The sequence below is a fragment of the Mytilus edulis genome, chromosome 5 (genome assembly GCF_963676685.1).
Source record: "Mytilus edulis chromosome 5, xbMytEdul2.2, whole genome shotgun sequence".
Classification (NCBI taxonomy): Eukaryota; Metazoa; Mollusca; class Bivalvia; order Mytilida; family Mytilidae; genus Mytilus; species Mytilus edulis.
This window is the reverse complement of record NC_092348.1, coordinates 86,169,411-86,186,919: the sequence shown is the minus strand read 5'-3', so window position 1 is coordinate 86,186,919 and position 17,509 is coordinate 86,169,411. Positions and strand designations below refer to the sequence as shown.

At 31.0% G+C, this 17,509-nt stretch overlaps 1 protein-coding gene across 1 annotated transcript; it reads left to right on the top strand.

Moving 5' to 3' along the window:
- The first annotated feature begins 2,430 nt into the window (after positions 1–2,430).
- LOC139524684 (1,25-dihydroxyvitamin D(3) 24-hydroxylase, mitochondrial-like) lies at positions 2,431–14,292 on the top strand. The gene is made up of 10 exons (XM_071319684.1): positions 2,431–2,654; positions 5,843–6,182; positions 7,937–8,127; positions 8,713–8,915; positions 9,935–10,135; positions 10,319–10,497; positions 11,444–11,607; positions 11,946–12,024; positions 12,261–12,414; positions 12,679–14,292. The coding sequence occupies exons 2-10, from the start codon at positions 5,925–5,927 to the stop codon at positions 12,831–12,833; spliced, it is 1,584 nt and encodes a 527-aa protein (XP_071175785.1). The 5' UTR covers positions 2,431–2,654; positions 5,843–5,924; the 3' UTR covers positions 12,834–14,292.
- The last annotated feature ends 3,217 nt before the right edge of the window (positions 14,293–17,509 follow it).

Here is a 17,509-nt window from a genome sequence, read left to right as displayed (position 1 = left end):
AGAAAATATTTGTGAAAATTTAAACCAAAAGAGCCTAAACCGAACAACCATGAAATTCGTCTTATCCTTGACCTTCGGTCTTTGGTGGATACGTCGTTCGTCTCATTAGTAATCATACTTATTGTGTTTATAGTTGCAATATACATGTTTATAATTCATCAACTGAAATCATTTCAAGTAAGGCTAGTCCAACAGCCTGTTTTAGAGATTGAATGGAAAATTGGAACAATCTATAGGATAAGGCATGATCATGTCCTTGTTGATATGTTTTTATTGGAATTTCAACGAAAATAATTCCTTGAAGAAACTTCGGTGTACTAACCTATTACAAAACAACATTCGGTTAAAGTGTCATTTTTTCGACATGTTGAAAATCTTATAATTTTATTATCTTTGAACTGAATAAACATTTCCCTTCATTTGCATAACACGTTCATATGGTCTTGAGGAAACGATGATAGTCCGTCGGAAGGGGACGATAAATGGCTGACCCGTGTTAAGAGAGAGCCATATCTCTTGCACGTTAAAGACACCCTTGTAGATTTCGAAAAAGAGCAGGCTAATGCCGCTACAAGGCATTATTCGCACCCGCAAAGTGGAAAGGGATTAATATAAGTTGCAAAACTTGTTTCCCAATCCACTATAAATAAATGTGTTTAAACTAGAACACGTTCATAGAATTAACATTTCCCTTCATTGGCATAACATTCGTTTTTGGAAAGAACATATCACTTCATTGTCATAACATAAGTTCCTGGAATAAACATATCACTTCATTGTCATAACATACGTTCCTGGAATAAACATTTCACTTCATTGACATAACATACGTTCCTGGAATAAACATTTCACTTCATTGTCATAACATACGTTCCTGGAATAAACATTTCACTTCATTGTCATAACATACGTTCCTGGAATAAACATTTCACTTCATTGACATAACATACGTTCCTGGAATAAACATTTCACTTCATTGTCATTACATACGTTCCTGGAATAAACATTTCACTCCATTCCCATAACATACGTTCCTGAAATAAACATTTCACTTCATTGACATAACATACGTTCCTGGAATAAACATTTCTCTTCATTGGCATAACATAAGTTCCTGGAATAAACATTTCACTTCATTGTCATAAAATAAGTCCCTGGAATAAACATTTCACTTCATTGGCATAACATACGTTCCTGTAATAAACTTATCACTTCATTGTCATAACATACGTTCCTGTAATAAACTTATCACTTCATTGGCATGGCATACTATAGGTCACCGTACGGCCTTCAACAATGATATGGGTTGTTTATTCACCTTTATAAAGTGTATTTCTTGCCTTCATAGATAAATGTTATTTTAAACTACCGTTGTTTTATCGATTTTAATGAAGAGTTCAATTTACAGCAAAATATGCCAGCCACTGAAATGGACACAAAAATTACCACATATTAAGGGGGTGAAAACTGTCATCTTTGTGAACGTTGTTTTTCTTGTAAGAGGTCACTCTGTTCATTAATCAATTTAACATGTTTAACAAAATCAACTTCAGAAAATCAAGACGGTTACAAATTCATTGACAATTAAATCTTTAAAATTCAGCACACCCGTGCTTATTAATACATCCTTAAAAAAAGATAAATTCCAAGATGTACAAGTCTGAGAACGAACATGTACGAAAGCGACAAAATACTTAAAACGAAACAAATGAATTACATGAATTTGAACAGAAAAGAAACTTTTTCTTATTGTACAAAATATGTTATTTTAGGTGGTTTGGTTATTTCATTAGTTGTAAAAGGTATTATGTTGCACATAACTAACGACCTTAACTATATTAAACGTTTAAAAAGATCTCTTTTCTGTACAAATTAAATTAAACAATATGTTGTCAGAAAAACTAAACAAACAAAATACCACTATGTTTTGATTCATTAAAAAAGATTAAAAGGCCATGTTTTTTTCAGAAATAAGAATAAATGTAATGAATTAAAATAAGTAATTAGTGTATTAAACTTAAAAGAATGAAAATGTCTCGTTACCGTTTCTGTGCATTTTAATCGTACTGTTTTTACAATTTCGATTACCGACTCTTACTTAGAGTGTTAACAAGGTAAATATACGTTCACAAGAAAATAACTTTTTTAATTTAATAACGTGCAAAATGATCTTGCAGAAATTCATCGACTTAATTTTTTTCGACTTCTGATATATTGAGTGCACAAACTGATTATAAAATCAACAAGTAGGTGTTAAATATGTATAGTTTTAGATGTACATCAATCATTTCAAGTATAGAGAAGAAAGGGCGTTTAAATTCAAAGGTAAATTAAGTACATAAGTACGAATTGAGTCTCAGCCAATCAAACTGTAGGTTTTTTATATTCCTTTCATAGATTTGCCATGAATCCAAAGGTGGATTAAGCCCCGCCCCTTTCTAGTCCGCTAGTGAATGAGTTTTTCAATATGTATGACGCCTTCTGTGCTATATATAGCGCTAGTAAATGTCTTCTCTACAATCAATCGTTGTAGTAAAGTTGATTAAACATACTAGGATTATAGGCTTTTTCATAAATATAAATAAATGCTGAACTTAAGTGTTTTAATGTTATGTTCAATTTGAATTTCTGGCTATAAGTTCGCTTCTTTAAAGGTGAGTTTTATTTCACTCTTTTTATGTTTTGTTTTCATTTAATTTCATTTAGTTCATCAAAAGATATGTCAGGGGAACATGACAAGGTAAAAAGTACAGCAAAGTGTGTCTTAAGTGCATGCAAATGTTTTTGTTATTATATTACATTGTATCAGATTTGCAAGAATACTTAATATTACTGTATTAGATTTGCAAGAATACTTAATATTACGAACTTTTGCAATGCAATTTTACAAGGTGTTGCTTACTTCTGCAATGCAGTTCTACATGATATTGCTGACTTTTTGCATTGCTACATTGTATTGCTGACTTTTTGCAATGCATTTGTACATGGTATTGGTGACTTTTTGCAATGCATTTGTACATTGTATTGCTGACTTTTTGCAATGCATTTGTACATTGTATTGCTGACTTTTACAATGCCATTATGTTCTGTATTACTGACTTTTGCAACGTTATTGTGCTTGGTGTTTGAAATGAAATGTTGACCACTACTACTGACTATTGCAATGCAATTATGATTGACATTGGCAATGCAATCATCATTGGTATTGCTGACTGATTTTGCGATGCAATATTGTACATGGAGTTATTGAATTTTACCTAGCAGTTGTGCATGGTTTTACTGAACTTTTGCAATGCAAAATATCTGCAAAAATGTCAGAGTAATAATTTATGTGTGACTATGACATGTTGAATACATTAGTACTCATGCAAAATTAATGACACTTTCTTTTGTTTTCCTTTCATGCTGTTAAATATAATTCTGTTAAATGTGCATAACAATAACTGTTGGAATGCGTTCAAGTATTAATTCAGTTTAATATGCTACTATATACTTAAAGGTTGGATATTACTTACAATGTATTTTGTGAACGATGTATAATAATAAAATATATAGTCGACGGTTTAATAATACAGTGCACCTGATAACATATATATATATTATTAACTCAAGATATACTACGGAGAAAGTGCAGATAACAGTCATAAAATAAATTTGTTTATTTGATTTTTTACTGTGATAATGTGTTTCCATTATGAAACGTTTGAATTATGACGCCAATATCTGTAAAACATTCATGCAAAAACTAATGCTTGTTTACAACGTTTTTTGTCATATATAAAACAGTAACATCTTAAATAGCTACATTTATATCGGAAATCAATAAGGGCAAAGAGAACTATTTTATCTATCCATTAATTGTCTTATCTATATCAATTGAAAATCTTGTACATGTGTATGTTGGACTGCAAAGATGAACTAGTAATGAGTCCAAAAGTAAGGGCATTGTTAATACTCTAAATAATCAAGCCTTAAAACTACCTAAATCAACAACGACTATCATGATTTAGTTTTATGTGACGTAAAAGTTGTTAGGAAATAAGTCGGTGACGTAAAATTTCAATATCAATTTATTACGTATTTATCTTTATTGCATTGAATTAGGAAATATTTGGGACTTATCAATGCAGTTGTCCTCATGATTCCGAATATTTTTGAATTTGCCTCAACACGATTTAGCTTAAACTGCAGTATAAGCATATACAAGTTGTACAATAAAACATGAACTAGATATATCCCCTTGTAAGAAAGCATAACTCTAATATCAATGCAGACTATATATACTAGGTTACATAAGTATACGGATACTTATATTATTACACTATATTATTACATGAAATTTAAACTTGTTTTGTTATATGTTGGCATTCTATCAAAGGGGAAGATAGGTTGTCATTTTAAAACATTTGTAAATATGACCAACTGTTCAAATTCTAAATTTTTCGTTAACAAATATGTTTTTAAAAACTAAACTGAAATTAATTGTACAGCAAAGTTCAACATACTGATTGATATGACGAAGTAACAGTGCTATTTTTCATACAAATCTCCAGTTTTTATCTTTTTTTTCAATAACAGTTAGTGAAATACGCATGAAGCATCTGAAATGCTATATAAGTCGATCAATTCTGTCGATTTTTTACACCAAGAAACATATTGTTCAGGTCAAATGATATCTTTTCAGTGCTATGTAGATTATAAGCTCGTTAAGGTTAGAATCAAAGTTATTGGTATCTAGTAAGAAAAGGATTTCGTGAATGAAAAACCACATCACTAAATGAATAAATTAGAACACGGTCAGTGAACCTTTTTAGCCGTTTGATTGTGTTAGAATTTTACATATTCAAGTTATTCAAGGCATGCTGATGTACAATTTCTATTTTGATCAGTAAAAATTACAAAATGACAGAAATTTTAATAGCTCAGTACAAGGAAAGCATGATAGTTTTATTGGCGAGGTCTTTTTTTATTCGATTGTAAGTAACGCGATGTATTAGGAACAGGAAAATATACATTGTTAGTATGAATGAAATTACAGCTTTCTTACAGAACATAAAAGGATAAAGACAATTTCCTACTTGCATAAATATAAAAATTAATGATTTAAAACCTATAAAAATACTATGTTATACAATTGAACCCTGTGACCCAGTACAGTAGAGTAAAAGTTAGTACTGAAATAAAACTCTAGATCTCCGACAGCTGTTGGGGAATAAACAATATATCCCGATCAATGTCATTTTACCGAAAGTAAATAGGATATTTCTGTCATTTCATAAAGTCAAGAAACTTAAAAACTGATTTCAAACATGTGTTGCTTGGATATAATTGCGAGAAGGTAGATCTAAAGTATTAATTAAGTATTGTCAACATTGAACTTTTATGTGAACCTTGAAAGTCGACATTAAATAAGTCAATTGATTTCTTTTAGCCAGATATAGCAGAATAGTATTCGAGTGCATTACCGGTTGTGTTTATTTAAGCTGTGAGAGAAAACACTTTAAAATAACTATTGTGATCATGAGTTGCACACAATGCAGAAGCTACTCATTCAACAAATTTATGTTTTTTTTTCTTGAGATAATGCAAACATTGGTGCAAACAATCTATTAAAGAACGTACGCAGTGACCTACTCTATTTGGGGTTCGAAGCGAGGTTATACACGTAGTACTTTCATTCTTATTCAAGACGCGGGCGTACTAAGGTTGGAAAGAATAGTATAAGACTTCTGAATTTTCACTTCTAAGCATATTTATAATTTTTCGTAACGTTTGGATATTTTATATAAGTGATCTGGATATAGCTTTACAATTATTCAAAGAATTTTTCGTTCACTTTCAGGAATGAATACGTACTAGAAACTGACAGTAACGATTAGAAGAAAATTCGACAAAAATATCTGAAACATATACTAACCATACCAATGGCTGAACATATCGTTAAAAGAGTGTTATCGACAGCAACCAACATTGCATCGAAATCACCAAAGAAATCACCAAAGAGACTTTTAACAACTGATCATGCAGCGACTACCGCTAAAACATCATCTACGATATCAATGAACGATATTCCAATGACCAAAACAATGGTGGATCTACCTGGCCCTAACGGATACCCACTTGTTGGCACTGCACCGGAATATTTCAAAGGAGAAAATAAAGGACAAATGCACAAAGTTCAGGTAAGCGATTTAATCTTATTTTCTAGTTATTTACCTTTCAAAACGATAATTGAATTATCAATACACCGCTGCTTCTTCTCTAAAAGCAGTAATAATTTCATTTTACAGTTTTGTTGAAGCATGTAAATATTATTGAGAGCTAATATAAAATAGGGCAAGGGGCCAGTGATGGTGAATATACTTTAACAAAATTTATGTACAGAAAGGTAGTTACTCTATGATATATAGGGTTTTAATCAGTATAAGATGCCTCAGTATAAAACTCAAGCTACTAATGATAGAGAAAAGTACATATTTTGACATAGTTAAAATTATCAAATTGTATTAAATATCTTAAATTACGGTGATTTATTTTAGTAGTGCGTTCAAAAATGTTATTTTGACTAGATTTATTGTACTGACTAAATTTATCACTTCAAAGGGGATTGAATGACTTGTTTCGACTAGAAGTTAAAAGAAAACATACGAAAAATGAGATCAAGCCACCTGCAGCCTCAATATCGTGTTAAAGAAAACAGAATTACTTTTCAATATGCGATCTATCTAAATCTAGTGATGATGTACATGTATTTAAACCAAATGTACCGTATAATTACTATCCATGATGTTCAGAGTATTTGGCATATAAAGTATTTACATATAAAATATTTAGAAAATCCATTCATCTCTATTTTATTATACAAATATGCATTTGGAAACGATTTTAGTATACATTTAAATAAATGTTTAAATGATTTCATAGTCAGTACATTAAGATGCAAATTATCATAATTTTTATTTCGAGAACAGTTACAAAAAAACTTAATGCACTTTATTTCAATGAATACAGTGTAGGTCGTTTAACCGGTAAAGATTGTTAACTAAATAAACCCAAGCAGTATCGCCTTATTGATCGAAGACAACCTATTCTGACACTATCTAGATTTTCTGCACTTGTATGAATTTCTGAGATTTCTCCGGATTTAGACGCATCAATATGGCAGCAATGCAACGTATATTGAGTGCGTTTACATTAATCAAAACTTGTGTTATCAGGAAAACAGTTAAACACCTCTGACGTTAAGTTACATGCAGAGATTTTTTTTCACTTGCGATAACCTACTTGCATCTGTTAAATATGTGATAATATTGGAATAGTACGTATACTGTCATTAATCTGAGGCAAAAATACTCTAACCACGACGTAATTGTTTGAATCATTATAAGAGTAATAACTTGACCTCAGATTGTGTAAAGTACTTGTTTTATTAGCAGATTCTTCACATCAAGAAACCAAATGTAATTTAGTCTCGATACTTAATACCCACAATCAGCTGTTCAGATAAACGTTATCATAATGTGTTAATTTACTGCTTGTTAAAGGGTAACCTTGTAATCAGAAGGCTACTACTGTTTAGACCGTTCTTATAAAAGTGCATGCTATCACTCACAGTTCAGAAGTTGTATAAAATAACGTATCAAAGTGTTTAACATAAGCCACTTTTATTTGCTTGTCAATATTTTAACAGTCTTTTTTTTCAAATAAACGTTTACAAAGGAATGTCGATTGGCTGTATGAAATAAAAAGAATGTATTATATTGATAGCAGGACGACTTGTAAGTTTAAGTAAAAAAATAAATACGTACGAAATATATAATAAAATGATTGCTGATTGCTTAATGTCCACTTAATGTTTCGTGCATGTTATATACGACTTAAATGTGCTAAAAACATACATTTATTTAATTAATAACATTTTATATTTTTCTTACAGCGACGATTTCATGAGATGTATGGGCCTATTTTCAAAGAAAAATTAGGACCAGTAACTAACATTTCTATAGCTGACCCCAATCTTGTCGAAGAGGTTGTACGGAGTGAAGGAAAGTTTCCAAACAGACCACCTTATCCCTCTTGGACAATATACAAGAAAATGAGGACACAAGCCAATGGCCTCATGACAGTGTGAGTAGAGATAACTGTTTCCTTAAGGATGAACAATATCAACTTGATTTCAATGCATTGTAAAAGTGGTCTTTTTTTCTGGTGTAGAGTACTTGAAGGTTTTTTTTTATTGTTTTAATCTTTATAATCATATAAGTGTGATCATTTATTTATTGGCTTTTTTTATCTTTTCATTTTTGAAAAATTTTGATTTGATTTTCTTTTCGCTTTTAATAGTGAACTTAGTGTAAAAAAGGTTATTCAGGAAACATTTTTCAATTAAATATACATAGTTGTAATTACATGTATATTTATACAGAAAACGCTGTGACATGACACAGACAGCCGTTAAACGACATATTACTTAAAATTAGTTACTAACAAAAGATTTACGTTTATTTTCTTGTTATATGGGAAAGATATATGACAGATACACAAGGCTAAGTGGTTTGGGTCTTCACGAGAGATTTTGGCAGAATATAAGGAGAAAATATTTCCAAGAATATATTTTTTAATAATCATATATCGAAAAACAATCTTACTGCCGGTCACATAAATTGGTTTTCGTTTTATCTAATATAATGTATTTATTTTAATAAATTTTAGTTCAAATGCTGAAGAATGGTCAACATGTCGCACCGCCATTGGTAAACACATGCTACGACCAAAGACCGTACTTCAATATGTCGACGTAATGAACGAAGTTGTTACAGATTTTGTTAACAGACTGAAATATACACGAGACAATCATGCAACAAACAGTGCAGTACCAAATCTTCAAAACGAATTATCTAAGTGGGCAATTGAATGTAAGTCATCTTTAGTTCTCATAATCACTGCCAGTTTCCATTGCAGACTTATAGAGGGTCCATTACTATACAATGCAACCACCATCATCATCATATTTCGCCAATACAATATGTTAAAAAAATAAAGCAATTTGTGAAGTTGATTGTAGTTTGTTGTGGCTATTACGACAACATCACTTAATATCACAATCTAAAATGACATTACCATATAAATAGGTTAGACAAAAGGAACAAAAATGATGAATGAATTGAGTGTTTGTTACATGAATGAATCTGTCCTATTTACCAGTACAAAAAGAATACGGAGACAATTGTTAAGTCCCCTACAGAGAAATAAATATCAACTGATTCTATATCTTTTCAATCAAATAAAGTTATATTGACAAGGTTGGAAAAGGATATTTGCCATAATTTTTTATCGGAAATAAGAATAAGTGAAAATGCAATTATAGCAATCATCAACTTTGTACAACATCTTACAACAATAAGCCTACATCTCAATTCAAGACCTAAATCGTTTATCTTAAGTGTCTTTTGTTGGTTTCCCGTTTGAACCCCAAGAACAGATTTAAAAGATTTAAATATTCATTGATGGCATATCTTTGTATTGTATTACAATGTCAAGACATGAACCCTTAGAGGGTTGAATGAGTATGGAATGTTGAACCCAACTATCGTACAACTAACCTTGTGTAATTTGATATTGACCTGATGCAGCAAAGACTGTCCAAAGGACACTGATTGAAAATAACAACACAAATATCATATGGTCCAGGAAACAGGTTTTAAAATCATTATATATTCAATAGGATTTGAAAGTAAAGAAAAAGATTATCCGAAATATGAACTTTGTGCACTGTTATCCCTCACATACTCATAATTTGTTTACGATTTGTCATTTGAAACTCTAAATTATGAGTGATAGAATGGATTCTCCTTCATTTAAATAAACATCACATAGTTTCTATCTTACAAACTCTACTTTAAGACTTGTGCTTAATTTAGTATTTAAATTTCAGCTATTTCTTCAGTATTGTTAGAAACTAGACTTGGCTGCCTTGATGAGAACGTATCTTCAGAGAATCAAGCTTTCATTGATGCTGTAGGTGACATGTTTAAAACTGGACATCAATTAATGGTGTTTGCAGAACTTCATAAACGTTTTGGAACGAAGACGTGGAAAACTCACGTTGATGCATGGGATACAATATACAGAGTTGGTAAGTCATAAATCACAACGTATGTATATCTATGGGAAAAAAATTATATCAAACAAAACAAACGAAATATAGAGATTTACAAAGGCAATAGAGTTTGTTTCAATACTTTTTTATTTTTCAAGTAATTTTTTTGACTTAATACTTTATTCTGTCCTTTTAAGGCAACATTGTTTTTATTTTCAGCTGGAGAACACATAGATAAAAAGTTGGCAGATATAACAGAAAAGTATGAGAGATTACAGAGTGGTTCCGAAGATGACAATAAAGCCTCGTTCTTGGAACACTTACTTGGAAATGAAAACCTGCCTTTAGATGCTGTGTATGCCAATACAACCGAACTGATGTTAGCTGGTTTAGACACGGTAAGTTTACGGCAAAGATTTATCTACATGGTACTAATTTAAATGATGTTAGTATTGCACTTTGACCTTTAGTTGTTTAGTTTACAAAAACTATGTTTATCTTTAAAATCAAAACTTTGATCTTTCTGTTGTATCCATTTCATTGCGATAAAAACTCCATTCTTAAAATTTCCTACGGTTTTTATTACGATTTTAATATCGCCTCTCCACTGATATGTTTTTATATTCAAATCCGAATGGTGTACCTATTTTTTTACACCTTTAATATAGTCAGAAATTTCTTTAGTTTGATTAGCGTTTTCGATAAGTTAATGTATATTTATTTTGAAGACATTTCTTGAAAGTCAATAACACCCGGAAATATTTCACTTAGCGTTTTATTGAAGTATTCAAATAATAAAATAAACATAAATAATAGTACAACGAATATTCTGTCACGCATGCGTGGGGTTGAATTATGGAGCATAAAGAATCTTTTCAGTAATAAAATATCAACTTGTTCTCGTGCCACGTTAGTTTATGTTGAATCAAATTTCATGAACGTTTACATAAGAATTGACTAAACTTTAACAACCCATGTTATCATTATTGTCGAGCGTTAGAGTGTAGTAAAGGCTGCGGTTTTTTATTAGCGGTGGTCTATCGGTCTGATCTTAACTGATAATCTCACATCATAAAGAATAAATTGTTCTGAAGCAATCGTATTATACTATTTAGTTGTCATAGAATGGAAACACCTACCGCGGAGATTGAAGGTTTTGTTCAAATTTGTTAGTATATCCATTTTAATGATACTTTGAAATACCGTATAAGGGTCAGGAGTTTTAACAGTAACAATGGGACAGTTCTGTATAGTAAAGCCTACCAACAATAAATATTTGTTATTCTAAAAACAAATTGCGGTTAAGATAAACTTGATACCTAAAATATTTATTCTTTTTTTCAGTCGGCAAATGCAATGGGTATGGTAACATATCTGCTATCCAGAAATCCTAGAGTGCAAGAAAAGCTTATTAAAGAAGTTGAAACGGTTCTTCAGAATAGAATATGTACAGCTGAAGAGTTATCGAACATGACATATGCAAGAGCAGTTGTTAAGGAAACTCTTAGGTGAGTACCTCTATGAATATTTTGAACACGGTAAACGTTTTACCCGTTCATGTTACAAATCAAAGAGCGACAAATCAAAACTTATTCCATTAGTTTAAACATATTTTATTGACTCAAAGCAAAAAAGGATCAGACACAATTAAAACTTATTCCATTCAACGTAATAAAATAAAATAAAAGATATATATATTAAAAAGATACTTGCTTACTTTTTCTCTTGTAATTCATAATTTCGTGCATTATACAAATTGTGAAAATGCAAACTTATAGCTATAGTGTTCTGATATTATGTTTAAAATTGTAATGCAAACGTACAATGTTCTGTTATTATCTTTTAGATTATTTCCTGTTATACCTATCAATGCCCGCGTCATGACAGAAGACACAACCATCGGCGGCTACCTCATACCCAAAGGGGTAAGTGTTTTTGCTTTTTAGATTCCCATTCTAAACTCGTTTTGGAAGTAAATCATCTGTATTTTATATTCGCATTCTAAATTCGTTTTGTTAGTAAATTTCCATATGTTAAAAGTGTTGCAGAAAGTCAATGTTCTTTTGAAATATTATGTTTTCGTAAAAATTATGTTGATAAAAGCTTTTCATTTATCTCCATTTTCAACATAATCATGGTTCTTTTTTTTTTTGAATTTCAGACTTGTATCCTATTAAATACGTTTACCATGTCACGGGATGCAACTCAATTTGTAAATCCTGACGATTTTATCCCAGAGAGGTGGGAAAGGGATAGTAACAAATGGAATCCTTTCAGTAACTTGCCTTTTGGATTCGGTGCTAGAAGTTGTGCTGGTGAGTATTTTATAATTGATTACCAAATAATAATAAAGATCATGTCTTGTTTATCATGTGTATTATATATTTTTCATTTCACTAAGACCATTCGTACTAGCGCACAAAACGCTTTCTAAGATTACGATAAAGTAACGCTTTGTATTAAGATTAGAATAAAATAACGCTTTTCAAGAAATTATTTGCAGTAATTTGATAAAGTTTCAATGTGTTACCTTGTATTTAAAAAATATCAGATCTGTAAGTGATATTATTTAATTTCAGGGCGTAGAATGGCACAACAAGAATTGTATTTAGCCATTATTCGGCTGGCTCAAAACTTCTGGCTCGCACCTTCAAAAGACTTTGACGCCGAGCCAACCTTAAGGACGGTGCTAACATTTGAAAAAGATATACCAGTTGAATTTCAAGACCGATAATTATGGCTACTACAGTCTATGAGGTCTAAGTTTTCGGGCAACTTGCAATGATTCAGAAGATCAAAAGACAACGAAACAAATGTTTCGTGTGGTGAAACGGGTATACAAACTTGAACTTTTCGTTTTAATGTGGTATGTCCATTTATTGTTTATTGAACAGATATGTTATTTATCGTCTGTTGAAATCCCTCGGAACATACCTCAAGCAAAGTCGTATAGATTATAGTGAAATATCGTTCTAAAGCGAGGGTCTGATACGTCTCGTTTTGTGAGCGAGATTTGCAGAGCATTTGCTCTTTAAATGATTGTGTTCAAACAGCTGAGGTTTTCTTTCAATGTGACTGTCCTCCAACGACAATGTGATGTCATTGAATAACGGGTATTTTTTTCATTATTTAAAAAACATTATATCATATATCACCATTTATCAATGCAATCTTGAACAAAGAATCTGTGCCTTAAATGTTTTATTATTGAAAAAAAATTATAAATATTATAACGACTCATAACTGGACTTTTCAGTTATACAGATTTATTATAGGGAAATGAAACAACTGAATGTGTTTGGGTAGTGACCATAAAGACCAAATGTTTCTGATTTGATCAATCAATTTGGAAAATTGAAACATTAATTTAAAATAAAAGTATTTTCTAAAATTTTGCTCTATTTTGGAGATTTCCAACCTTATTTCTTTTAAATATGGTTCCCGCTTTTTTTTCTTACTGATTTCTAGTGCAGTGTTTCACATAAATGTTTGTTTTCATTCCTTTCAGTTTTTGTTTACGGACATTCACATACTACACTGTATTACTAGTTTAACAAGAACAAGATTAATGTGTCATTTATTGGTCACTTTCCAAACATATGCAGTCTATTTCAATTAAGTATATACTATCATGTACGCATATCAACGATGTCAACAGAGCGGAAGCCTCGTTCTGAAGACTATATTTTAAATGACCGTATTTAGATTTCAGGTAAAAATATTGTATTTCTCTTCAGGTATTTTGTTATATTGTAAATGTATATGAGGAATGACTTTCAATTTTTCAAACAATACAAATGTTAAATTTGCACTCTGATGTTTCGTTCTTCTAATCTAAGTGTATTACAAAACGACAAAAGTATACTTTTTAAATTGTTTACTAGGGAAAGAAAATTTCTAAATTTGTTATAGGCATAGAGAAGAAGTTTCGATATTATTCGACTCTCAATTTTCATAATTATGTGTTGTTGATTTTTTTCTCTTATGTAGTTGAAAAATGATATCGTTATTTGTTTATTTATTGTTATTTTGAATAAATTATTTAAAACTTATAATTTAAACATGAATATGTTTATATGTGATGCCATTTTCATTGAAGCATAATTATGGATTCATATATAATAAACCACGTGACTACAGGTATAGAGGAAATGTTATACAGTTGTATGTTGTTAAATAAATATTTTAACTTATTTGTTCTTGTTTAACATTGAATTACACTGAAAATGACCCAGTTCACTCCCTCTGAAGTGCGTGTTAAGGGGAAGGTATAAGTTGCCCTTGGAGAATGTTTTTTATACTTTAATTAACGACTGATAGATCTCTTTACCAAACTGTTTTGACATGTGATTTCGTCATACTTACTATGTAACAAGTGGAATAATGAATTAACATCAATTTACCGAAAATCAGAGAAGTCCAAATGCCACCAAAAATGCAAAATGGAAAATAATAAATAATTTTTTTACTTTGAATGAAACAATCAGAAAATACCAACATGGAATATAATTCTAATTGAAGTCATTGACGAAATAAAACTGTACAATATGTGGGAATTCATAAAAGTACAGTCAAACGTACTCTGAAGGTCACCTCTATTTAGCAAAAACATGTGTTGTCAGGTCACCCTCTTATTGTTCCGCTGTAAATGTACACGTACATATATACATCTTGAATATCGATTCCTTATAAGGTCAGTTTGCTAATGTCCCGTGAATGACCTTTATATACAGGTTCGAATGTACCGGTATTTATTAAAAATACATATTTGTAACCAGATTTACTGGTTATAAGTCTGTTTCACAGATGACGACGGATGTGTTATGATTGTCGTTACCACAATCCCGTCCTATTTTCGACACATGTGACCTCCCGTTAATGACCTGTCACCAGGTTTGTATGAGCAAAACGACGAGTGTCACATATGGAGCAGGGTCTGCATACCCTTCCAGAGCACATAGATCACCTCCGGTTTTCAGTTGGGTTTGTGATGCTCAGTCTTTTATTTTCTATGGGTTTTTTTTTATGAATTCTTGTTTGTCTTTTAATATTGTTCTTTGTTTTCATGGCATAGATAGTTTATTTTCGACTTATGAGTTTGAATGTCCTTTTAGTATTTTGCGGCTCTCTCTCATGCACATATATTGTCATAAGCTATGGTACTATACTGTAGTGGCGCGGCCAAGAGGTTTGAAAGCCTTAACACAATTACGAAAATACTTTATATTAAAAACCATAACAAATAGGTACAAGAGAAATCCCATATATAAATAACGGATATGTTCTTCAAGACACGATAGGGGTCAATCAAAGCACGCCAAATAAAATGGACACAATCCTGTCAAAATAGAGGGCGAAAGATACTAAAGGGACATTCAAACTCAAAACGAAAAAGAAAGAAACCAATTTGTCAGAAAAGGCAATATATTAATATGATACCAACTATACAAACGGAACAGTGTCGTGTGGTAAACAACAAAGACACAGCTACCCAAAAACTTGGTCAATAATAACAGTAGCAGCTGTTATGACAGAGGTCATTGGTTTGAATTAAACATATCTAAATTTAACGACGATACTAGATGGAATGCTGTACACCAAGTTGTATTGTTAAACAGTAGTATATACTATAACAATCAATTTAGAATCAAATACATATTTGGTCGCCAGCTATACATGTAGATAAATATACATTATACTAGCATGACATAATTTTCAATAAACCAAATAACAACGCGGAGATACATAAATGTGATAACTGTTAAGAAAAATAACGATACCAACATAACAAAAATACATGTCAAAACACTAATAACTTCACTCAACACTAATGACAACACACAAACACCTATAACAACACAAAATAAATGACAACACACAAGCACCAAGACAACACACAAACACCAAGACAACACACAAAAAAATATGACAACACACTAACAATCGTGACAACACACAAAAATAATGACAACACACAAACAATCGTGACAACAAACAAACTCCAAGACAACACACACAAAAATATGACAACACACTAACAATCGTGACAACACACAAAAATAATGACAACACACAAACAATCGTGACAACAAACAAACACCAAGACAACACACACAAAAATATGACAACACACAAACAATCGTGACAACACACAAAAATAATTACAACACACAAACAATCGTGACAACAGACAAACACCAAGACAACACACAATAAAATATGACAACACACTAACAATCGTGACAACACACAAAAATAATGACAACACACAAACTATCGTGACAACACACAAACACCGAGACAACACACAAAATATTTGTACACTCACAAAAAATCGTGACAACACACAGGCATTAAAGACAACACTCAATCACGAATGACATCACACCACAAGGGCTACAAATTTTAAACATTAAAATAGTTACTAAAGGCAATAACTGGCCAAACTCGTTTGTTTAATTCTTTAACATTGAAAGTGCAGAGTTTGGTTTGGTATCCACAGAAAATACAAAATGAAACACTTGCTCCACATGACAAATACTCATTTTTGATGAGGTGCGTAATCCAGTAATAATAATAATAATAATAATAATAATAATAATAATAATAATAATAATAATAATAATAATAATAATAATAATAATAATAATAATAATAATAATTATATTATATTTAGAGAGAGAGAGAGAGAGTAACTCATTTGGATTACACCAATTTTCAATAATGCTCTCTTAATACAATAATAATTATATTAAAAATGAACAATACATATTCAATAATAATGATAAATAGAGGTTAAATACAATTTAATCAAAGCACCAAGGGTGCTATAGGCAGTTAATCAAAAACCCAAAGGCAAACTTGGCCAAGTTCAGATGAATGGTGTAAAGAATTAGTGAAAATATCTATCTCAGGTATTGTTCTCAGCTATTTCTGAAGTATCAAATAATGCTTGTACAGTAATGTTTACGCTATGCAATCCTACCATTTTCAAAAGTTATTTCCAATTTATATTAATAAAGATTTAATGTTTGAGATTATGCACATACACTGTCCCATGTTAGGGTAGAGTTTTATGCCAGTTAAGACGTTTGAGCCGCCACACTGTATGTACCTGTCCATAGTGAGGACCCACTAATGTGGTGATTGTTGCTGTATATCATATTTATTTTTCATAATTGTTATGTACATTTTTTAGGATTTTAATTTCTTGTGTATACTTCTGATTTTAGTGTGATGTCCATTATCAATGATTATCACTGAAATAGTATACCTTGTTGTTATTATGTTAAGGGGCCAGCGAAAGCAAACCGGGTGCGGGAGTTTTCCCCTGCATTGAAGATCCATTGGTAACCTTGGACTGTTGTCTGCTATTAGATCAGGTTATTGTCTCTTTGACACATTCCCCAT

Excerpts from the sequence above, each read along its gene's own strand:
- LOC139524684 (XM_071319684.1), top strand. The coding sequence starts at position 5,925 with ATGGCTGAACATATCGTTAAAAGAGTGTTATCGACAGCAACCAACATT. Across the intron at positions 8,916-9,934 it reads ATCTAAGTGGGCAATTGAAT|CTATTTCTTCAGTATTGTTA; the intron begins GTAAGTCATCTT and ends TTTAAATTTCAG. Across the intron at positions 11,608-11,945 it reads GTTGTTAAGGAAACTCTTAG|ATTATTTCCTGTTATACCTA; the intron begins GTGAGTACCTCT and ends ATTATCTTTTAG.